This window comes from Bombina bombina, chromosome 2 (assembly GCF_027579735.1).
Source record: "Bombina bombina isolate aBomBom1 chromosome 2, aBomBom1.pri, whole genome shotgun sequence".
In the NCBI taxonomy this organism is placed as follows: Eukaryota; Metazoa; Chordata; class Amphibia; order Anura; family Bombinatoridae; genus Bombina; species Bombina bombina.
The window spans coordinates 727,836,346-727,847,171 of record NC_069500.1 but is presented as its reverse complement, the minus strand read 5'-3'; the positions used below and the strand labels follow the sequence as shown (position 1 = coordinate 727,847,171).

Here is a 10,826-nt window from a genome sequence, read left to right as displayed (position 1 = left end):
ACAGACAAATGTAAGATAAGGAACACAATGAGCTATGCTTATTATCTGAATTTCAACCCATTGCAATAAACTGTGTTTTGAAAGCACAAAACCAGCTACTTCATATTTACAAATAAACATGCAAATGCAATTTATCCTACATTTTATACTATTCAGCTTGTATAACAAGTCATTGAAAATACATTAATATAAAAAAAAGTGTACTGTCCCCATAAGGGCTGACCATTTATCATATATATTACATATTCAGCCTTATTGTCTTATTTACCATCAAAACTCCACCTCCCCACTGCATCACAACCTGCATATACTTAAATATGTATTGCAAAAGAAACAGACCCAAATACTTTAGATATATTTAATGACATACAGTCCATAATACAGCAAAGAAGCAGAACTCCAATGGCAAACAAGACAAGTTTTTTGTTGTTTGTTTTTTACCTTAATTTATCTTTTCCACAAACTCTTGCAAATACAACATATTTAACCCATTAACCATATGCCAGAAAAACTCTCATATTTACTAGAGCGTGACCAAAAATCACACACACCATCGCACTTTTAAAGTCCTTAGTTACTTCACTTGCAAAAACAATATATTGTATATGCCTCAAACAGGTGAAAACACATTAAATCTCTCATCAGCCCATGCATAAAACAAATATCACTTAAAACAAAAAAAAATGCTATTATTTGCACACAAAATTAAGAACATACACATGACTTTAAAACCAAGTTACAGCAATAACAAGCAAATCATTACAGCGTCAAATTTCTTAACTAAGAATCCCTGATACACACACACAGCTCCAGCCTGCATCAAACATCAAGGCCAGCTTTCTTTTGCAGCGATTGTACACAAAATTCATATCAACTCACATACCTCAAATACTTCACTCCCAGCATTTATTCTTACGCAATTTTAACATACATCAAACTTTTAGTGACACAGAAAACACATTTTCATTTGGGTTTTGACGTCCGCAACCCTACTATTCTCAAAAAGATAATAGTAGTCCATCTGGTCAGGGCATATATCAATCAGAAGATTGCAGAGGGCAATTAATTTAGAGAGCTCAAATGACCCAAATCTCGGCCATCTTAATTCAGGATCAAGGCCGAGAGTATAGGAAACTCAAATCTCTGTGCACAAAGTATAAAGTCTATTTTTTTTATAACCAAACAGTACTGAGTTTTCCCTAATTTGCACATACTTTAACAAGGAGAGAGTCTTTGTCTACTTTAGACAGCCGGGATCCCATTATTGTATCCCTGTTCCTTAAAGTGAATGTAAATTTTGATAACTGTGCCCAGTCTACAAAAATTCGACCAAAAACAGGGGCACTTTAACTTCTCAAAATCCACAACCACTCCAATCCCTAATCAAGTCCCTGCAGTTTTCGGACGGACACTTCCTTAACGTCGCTGATTAGCGGGAGAGATTAGCACTATAGCCAAGTCCCTGCAGTTACCGGACGGACACTTCCTCAACATCCCTGCTTAGCGGGAGAGATTAGCACTATAGTATCAAGTCACAATTTGTCTTGGATCACTTTTCCTGCCTCTGTAAAATCTCCTGTCATCCGAAACTTTATTTTATAGTGGGCTGGCACCCTAATGGTGTTTAACTGCCAGACAGATGTCCCACTGAATTTAAGCAGTGATCCAATATACAAACAAAAAAACAGGGTAAAAGTCCCACAACATAGATTACACGTACATGAACACAAAATACAAGAAGACACTCACAGACCGGTCCAAGGGGTAGATTGTGTCCGTTGTTTGTGGTCTGTTCCTCAGGACATACTCCCTTATCGCCCCCGGGACTCCCTGGCCAACAAGACAAAACCTCCCACAGGTAAGCTATAGACCTGAATCAGATGGGTGCGCGCAGATGTTGGTTCCCGGCCAGGGAGGCATGGAAGGTCGACCTGAAGCACGTCCCACCAGAGTCGCCAAGTTACTGTCGTGAGTGAGCTCGTCTCAGGTGCAGTAATAAAGAGGTCCAGACCAGATATTTATCAAACAAGGGCACACCTCAGGAGAGGTTATCTTTATTACACTGTTGCAACAGTGTCCCAGCACAAAACACAGCAATACAAGACTACCCAATTTTCATATACATGCATTTTTATTCTTTTACAGTTCCTTACAAAGCAGAGAGCTAATTGGCTGATAATAATTGGTCAATAAATCTCACAGGATTAGTAGTTGCTAAAAAAAACAGGTTCTCTATGTTAGAATTAGTAAGATATGCTTTCTTGGAATTTGGCCAGATACTAATTGGGTTGGAAAAATAACACTAGACAAAGAGGCCTTGATTTTAAGACATTTAGAAAACAATCTATGAGAAAAAGCCAAAACAAAGTTATATGTTTGTGTAACTTATTGGGTTAGAAGCAAGTTGTTAGAAAAATGCAGATACGTAGCTTATTAGGTTATAAGTGAATTGCTGGAAAATACAGAAGTAATATATCTGCAGTTTCAGTGAAGAGTTCAGAAAAAGAAAAGGAAAAGTTTGGTTAAACATATAAAATAATGAAAATAGAATAAGCAGATCATAACAGGTTATGGTAGTTTAGAGGTTTATTGTGTTGGGCTTAGGGAGACTTATAGTGCTGCCGGAGATTGTTACTGCTCATGGTAATTGTTTATACCAGATATTAAAAAGTGATATTAAAGAATGATTTGGCTAGCATGCTAATTAGTGCATCCCAATAAGTATGGGAATGTGATAGGTTAGTCTTTGGTTACATTTTATTGACTTATTACTTGTGATACCAAATTGAGCAATACCGACTGTGTTAATCCTTTTAAAAAAGTAAAAGGATCGATGAAAGTTATTTCTATTAACTGATTTGAATTTTCAATCAACCAGATCAGCGACTTTAGATAATTAATTAATTGTGGGTGTTGTTTTTTTGTTTGTTGTTGTTTTTTTTGGGGGGGTTCTCTTGTGGAGGGTTAGCTTTTTTTTAATTTATTTTTAATTATTTTTGTTAAAGAGTTTAGGGGTTGGGGAGATTTATGTTTAGGGTTATGGCATTTTAGGTGTTACTTGTGGTTAGGGATATTGGTGGTGGTGGGGTTTAATGTGATGGGGGTCTGTCAATTTTGAGGTTTATTTATTATCAAGATTTCTGTGTCTAATGCTAAAGTGGTTAACAACAGGAGATTTTAGTCATGGGATGAGTTTATTGTGATGGAGGCCTTGTAATTCAGGGGTTAACAATAGTTTGTGGGTTAAATGGTTTGAGGTTTATTACAGTGAAAGTAGAGGCTTAGGGGTTAATTTAGGCTATTGGGTTTAAGTGGAGAGGGTTTTCCATTTCAGGGGTTAATTGAGGTTAGGTTTTTATTGCAATGAAGGGTTCATTTTGATAGAGGTCTGACAGTTTATGAGTTAAAGGGACAGTCTGCATCTGTGCAAACATAAATTCATACCTTAGAGCCATCATTATAAGTCACAATGCACCCCTTCTTCCCTTATGAGTGATCAACAATATTAAAGATATCTTTATTTGAAAGTTGTATTTTGACTGTTAGAAATGGCCGCTCAGCTCCGCCTAACAACGACGTCATCGATTCCCTGATTTTAGTTAGTCCAATGAAAAGTGGATCACTTGAGCTCTACGGTGATCTACACTATTTTCCAGCGTAGTGTATTATCTGAAGGACTGTCAATCTATTGGGTAAGCTAAGTTATAAGGTGCTAACGCATTCTATATTTCAATGCGATGTAATCTCACAGCCTAATTATTAATTTTACTCCAATCTTATAAAACCTATGATCTTGTACTCATTCACACGGTACGTACTTCCGGTTTTGGCGAGACAGAAGTTGCGCATGCGTATTGGGAGATTACATATGTCATTGTTGGATATGTGCACAAGAGCAAATTTGAAAGAGAAGTGCTGTATAATGGTGGAGGAAAATGGAATGGGAGGAGTTTGGCGGCCATTTATACCTGTAAGAATATAAACTTTTTATAAATAATTTATTTATCAATAAAGACTAAAAACGGTTGCAGGGGTGAACTAAGACTTTCAAGGATAGATCTAATGTATCGTTAAAGTTTGTACAGATATAGGGGCCTATCTATCAAGCTCCAAACAGAGCTTGACGGCCCGTGTTTCTGGCGAGTCTTCAGACTCGCCAGAAACACAAGTTATGGAGCTGCGGTCACAAAGACCACTGCTCCATAACCCTGTCCGCCTGATCTGAGCAGGCGGACAGGAATCGCCGGAATTCAACCCTATCGAGTACGATCGGGTTGATTGACACCCCCTGCTGGCGGCCCATTGGCCGAGAGTCTGCAGAGGGCAGCGTTGCACCAGCAGCTCTTGTGAGCTGCTGGTGCAATGCTGAATACGGAGAGTGTATTCCTCTCTGCATTCAGCGATGTCTGGTGGACCTGATCCGCACTGTCGGATCAGGTCCGCAAGACATTTGTTAAATTGGCCTCATAGACTGTCCCTTTAATAGTGGTTTGGCAGTTTTAGTGGAGGGGATTTTCAGTGGACTGTCTGGTAGTTCAGGTGTTAATAGCAGGTGGGGAGTTTAGTGTCTCACTACTCTCACTATAGGCCTGATGACCATAAACTTCCCGGCATGGAGAGAAATCTCACAACATTTTTGGTGGCTTCTAGATACATAGCTAGATAAATAGTTAACAAGGTAATATTTGTCTTTATAAATAAAATTGAGGACTTCACAATACTGATGCCAGAGAGCTTTAGATCATATATTGCCAACAGATTGAGGTCAGTAAGAAGATAACTAGCCTTGGGAAGAAATATACTTTTATAAGTAATAATGCCTTGGGACCATAAAGAATGGAAAATAAATGGTCTTTAATATCAAAATGTTCTGTGCAGCTTAAAGACTTTATTGGACTACGTTGCAGGTAAATTAAGTGTGTCCGTGCAAAAGTTATGCTAATGGAATAAATTCAGGACTTTCTTTAACTATGAGTGGGCCATAAAAGCTGGGGTGGATTCTCTTACCCAGATGGTCTGGCTTAGGAACCTGAGCTGGTTTTTCTATGTGGTTTTTCTGAAAGTGCGTGAGTGACCAAGGATCTGAATCTCAAGTCTACTTGAAAGGGAAAACTTTAAGTTTTGCTGGATTGTGAGTAGAGTCTGTAGGCTTTCTCTTTTTATTCCTTATTACTTTTAAAGCTGTAATTGCAACATGTTCCTTTATATATTTTTCTGTAATCTTGTTAATGTTAATGCACTGTGACCAAATTGTGTCCTAATAAATATTTCTTATTATGGTTTTGCTTTTCGTCTTAACATTTGAATTCACATTACCAAAGAGACTGGTAATAACAGTACTGTGTTATTAGACTGTTGAAACCCCCATTATAGTTGCCCCCAGCAATTTAGAGGATCAACTGACCCCTAATTAGATAACTCAATCAAGTTTATCCAGCACTAGTGAGAGTGCACGCCACGGGCATCACTATCCAGATCCCTCAATGAATGAATTGAAACAATCAAGAAATACCAATATGGCAGCACCAAATAATGTACAAAAGTTCATTCAAGGAAAAGTGCACGCCACGGGCATCACTATCCAGATCCCTCAATGAATGAATTGAAACAATCAAGAAATACCAATATGGCAGCACCAAATAATGTACAAAAGTTCATTCAAGGAAAAGTGCACGCCACGGGCATCACTATCCAGATCCCTCAATGAATGAATTGAAACAATCAAGAAATACCAATATGGCAGCACCAAATAATGTACAAAAGTTCATTCAAGGAAAAGTATATACACAAGACTAAGGGAGGTATCCCAAAACGTTTCATGTACTGTATATACTTTTCATTGAATAAACTTTTGGAAATTATTTGATGCTGTCACATTGCTATTTTTGATTGACCCCTCACCCCTAATTAGAAAGAGGGAACTCGTCACAAATAGTATATAATGAGATATTGAAATAATTGTATGGTTGTTTTGCTCTTATAAACAGCAAAAACTACAAAGCAAGCAATAATTGTGAATATATTAATATGTGTCACCTAGCATGCCACATAGTTATTATTAACGAATGAGTTTTTATTATTTATAAAATTAGCGATTATTATTTGGTTATTTATTTTTTACATTACAGTTTGTGGTCAACAAGTACTACTAGATTTTAATATAGGTGGAAAATGTCAGTTATTTTTTTCAGCATTAAGTTTCAATTGATTTTATAGTAAAAAGAAAAAAAAATTGAGACGTCAACTTTGGTTCATGCTGTTCCAATTGTTGACGCTAGATGTCACTAGTGATTATAACTTAGATCAACTGTAGATGTCGCTCCAAGGACCTGATCAAGCAAGTGGCAGAAAGCAGGTTTGCTAAGCGCAGAGACAAGTTATTTACACATAAACACAGGTTGCCATCCTACTCACATTGTCAAGGAACAGAGGAGGGGCAGAAAAAAAATCCACAGATGCCTTGTCACTTGTTTTAAACTACTAAATGATCTAAATTCATGAAGAAGTCTTCTAGTGTTTGTGTTTTTATAATATTACAATCTTATTGATCAAGTATTCACTTGGAGTTCACATGAACCCAGCACCTAAAAGAAGAACAAAAATAATCAAAATGTTTACTGCAAATGAAGTAGCTTAACACAATTGTTTTTTACTTGGTATATTTTCTGCTGAACAATCACGCTTTAAAGTGCAAAAATGGCAGATTTTTTAAGGTGCCCCAGTTGCAATATGACATTTAAATCAACTTTGTTACTTGAAAAGCACAGAGAAAAGTTTTGTATTGGAGGAGACATTGGAAAAGTAAGAGAAACACAGACCCCAGAGGAAATGGTAACTATTTTGCTTTTTTTTGTTTGTAGTAACTTATTTTTAAATTTGTTTTAGTAACTTATTTTCAAATTGTAATTGTTACTGTTATTATATAAATGTATTGGTTTTCAATGTTATATAAATATCTGGGGGGTTTTGTTATTAAAATGTTATCTCTAGATAGCTTTATCTGATGACATTTGTTGTGAGTTCATGACACAAGGTTTTCATAACATTAAAAGATTTTAAGCACATTTTTAAAAAATATTTATCTTGGGAATAAACTTTCTTTGAGAATTTAAATGCATAAGTCAGCCAGTGAGTGATTCGAGACTGAGAACAACTGGCCTTCATTTTAGTATAGATTTATTTTTATTTTTTTACATCCCAGTTAGTGAGAACTACTATAATGCTCATTTTGAGAATAGTCATGTGATACTAACCTAAATCAAGCTGGCTTAGGGTTGTATTTTGTCCCAAAACTGCTAGGCCTGTGCCTATAGCAGCAAGATGTAGGGCTAATGTGACATGATCTCTTTGCCTTCATACTTACTGTGCTTTTCAAATGTATTATTTATTGATTCTATTTTTACAAATCAGTGATCTCTTGTTGTTGTCTACTGTAGTTGCAGGACCCATTTATGAGTCCCAGCCCAGGCCTCTGGCTGTGAGGAATAGATAAGTTAAATATGAGTGTTGGGGTGGGAGGGGGGCTAGGACTGCACAAAAAATGAATGAATGGCATTCTTCACTTGAACTGTAATCTGTAGTATCAAGATCCATCAGATCTGTGAGGACTATCAGGTGATTTATGGGAATATGCTGAAAGATGTGTGGTACACTAAGGGATGTGCTCAATATTTTATGTTGGAAAGAGCACAGTGTACTATCAAAGGCATGTGTAACCCTTGTTTGTATCTCAGTTTGGTTGAAGGCATGTGTTGTATGGCTGTTGGTTAGGAACCTTGGGAGGTCCTGGGCCTATCACCATTTGGCCAAATGTTTTAACATTTTGCTTTATTACTTGCTGTGTGCTTGCAAGAGAGTGCCAGATTTTCTATATGCTGTGTTAATAATTTTGTTTTGTAATATTCCCTATGGGGTTAACTGCCAGAGTCCCTGAAAGCTGTGCAGCTGTCTGTGAGTGCTGGTGTGCACCCATGGCTGTGAGTCTTGCAGTGACATGAGATGTGTAGTACCCAGTCCGGTTTAAGAGTGCAGTTTATTCCCATGTGTGTGTATATATATATATATATATATATATATATATATATATATATATATATATATATGTATATGGGGCCAGATTACAAGTGGAGCGCTGGTCCTTAAGATTGGATCTCTGGTTATTTTATAAATCTCCCCCAAAATACTGTCTAGTGTAGTTTATTAAAAAATAAAGATGACAGCATCTTTATTAAACTTACTGCACTAGGCAGTGTTTTGGGGTTCAAGTTGGAAGGATTGAAGTGTTGGAAAAGAAAGGGCTCTGAAAAAGTGCCTTTACATTGAGGTCAATGGGAAATGTGTGTTCCCATGGCAAATATATATGTATATGCTTATATACATATATATTTAAGTGTTAATATGTGACTATACACATATTAACACATAAATATATATGTATATCAGCATATACATATATATTTTATTGCTGCCATCGCTGCGCAACTTATCCCTTTCTCTGGTGTTGAAGTTCTGATGTCGTCTATGGAAACGCACTCTTGTGAGCTCAATTTTTCCTAGCAATTGCGGCTAGCTTGTAATACCAGCACACATTATCGTGCACTGGTATCGGATCATGTCCGTCCGCACAATAATAAATCGGCCCACAGAGTTATTCACATACACACGTGCACACAGATACACACACACACAGTCACAGAAACATTCACACAGACACATACACACACAGAGTTACTCACATGCACACGTGCACACACATACACACACAGTCACATTCACACAGACACATACACGCACAGTTATTCATATACACTAGTGCACACACATACACACACACAGTCACAGACACATTCACACAGACACAGGGCCGGACTGGGACCAAAAATAGGCCCGGGCATTTTAAGGCAAAGCAGCCCACTCCACCCCCCCCATTTCTTAGTTAACTGTACACTAACTATGACAGGCATAATGTATATGTTGTGAATTGGTTGGTATGAAGAAGAAAAAAGTAAAATATTAAAAAAAAAAAAAAAAAAACCACAAATCCTGGGCTTATACAAAAGATCCTCTAAAGCACACATATGCACAAACGTGCACATATACACCGCTATTCAACACACAACATACACACACACATATTTATAAACAGGCTAACACACATATGCATAGACTTATACTAGAAGAAGCCATTTTTATTGTTGGAATTAAACACACATTGCTTAATATAAAGGACAATATATATATACACACACACACACAAAAATACCCATACTTCCGGGTTTATAAAGTTATTCTTTTTTTTTCTTTTTTTTTTTAAGAAAGAAAAGCAGACATCTAATGAGGCTTCCTTTCTTGACTATATCAAAGTACATTTAGTCTGGGCTCTCATAGTCTCATTTGCAGAAATGCATAGAAAACACAGAGCACAGAGACACACTTTATTAAATGCCAGTTTGGGTCTAATTTTGCACAGATCTCTTCTGTCTATGCAAAGAAAGCAGAGCACCAGATCCCTGCCCCCTCCCTAGCATTTCATTCACCATTATAAAAAAGCTTCAAACTTTCATTCAAAAATAAGTACCCCAGCCTGTTAAATCATTTAAATGTACTTATGGAGAGATCTTGTTATTCACTGTATTAGATACTTGAAAGTTGAACAAGTGTATTCAAGGCTTAAACTGAAAAATTGCGGCTTGAACTTTTTCACAGGCAGCAAGATAAAAAGTTAAAAAGTATTTTATTAAAGTTTAACGTTAAAGCAATGTATTAAATGAATAGGATGTATTCCACTCAGAATATCTTCACTATTGGTGCTTTAATGCTGAACTTTAATAAAATAGGATTTATCTTTTAATCTTGCCACCTGTGAAAAAGTGCAAGCCGCAAGTTTTAAGTTTAAGCCAATAAGCGGTGTGTGTGATACTTGCATGATGACATAATGGTCATCTTTGTAGGGCCCGTGTGCAACACCACCCCCACTTGTTTCTCCCAAATGTTTCCAGAGTATACGAAGTCCACACACACACAGCAATATATAAGAAATATCTACCTACCTCACCTAGTCTTCAGTGATCATAATGCTTTGTGTTTGTGAGCTGAGGCAGCAGTGCAAAAATGTGGGGCTAGCTTAGAGACACCGTGAAAGAACCTGATGTGCGGTAATGGAAGTCCCCCCGGCCCCAACCCCCCCCCCCCCCCGTAACTCTGCCACTCATCCTCTATGTATGAAGAGCCTACTGTGCTACTGCTTACTGCAGCTTCATAAATTTACCCTTGTGCATATTTTTCTTATAACAAAGTGTTTAGGAAACACCCCTATAAAATTCCAGAGAAAAGCATTTTCTTATAGTATTTCATGTGTTTACCCAATATGAGTATACAGATTTTCCTGTCATATCATATTTTTAATTCTGGCTACATAACCAATTCAAGGCCAGATTACAAGCGGATCACTATTTAGAGCTTTCTTAAGAGCGTTATTTGCGCTACAAGTAAACTTTTTGTGCATGTCAGGTTGCACTGGTATTACGAGTTGAAAGGAAATAGTTATCGCTTTCGCTCTAACATGAAGGTCGCAAAAAGACAAACTTACAATATTTCGGGTGTAATAACCTATTCCCCCCATAAAAGTCAATGCAAAAAGCAAAAAAAATTTGGGGGAAATCCAACCTACAAACCTGAACGCATATTCTCAAGTGCACTAACCCGATATGAAAATATTAATAATTTACATTCCAATGTTATGCACATACAAGAATATGTTAAAGGGATATATAATGGTATTTTGGTACAATATATATACAGTTGTATGCAAAAGTTTAGGCACCCCT

The 10,826-nt window shown here is 36.9% G+C and overlaps 1 protein-coding gene across 1 annotated transcript in view; it reads left to right on the top strand.

The window, feature by feature from the left end:
* The first annotated feature begins 6,602 nt into the window (after positions 1–6,602).
* Positions 6,603–10,826, top strand: part of LOC128649461 (coiled-coil domain-containing protein 17-like) — a 155,173-nt gene continuing 150,949 nt past the window's right edge. The window contains exon 1 of the mRNA XM_053702741.1: positions 6,603–6,831. Within this exon, the coding sequence (XP_053558716.1) occupies positions 6,697–6,831 (135 nt within the window). The 5' untranslated portion in view covers positions 6,603–6,696. The remainder of the gene's footprint in view (positions 6,832–10,826) is intronic.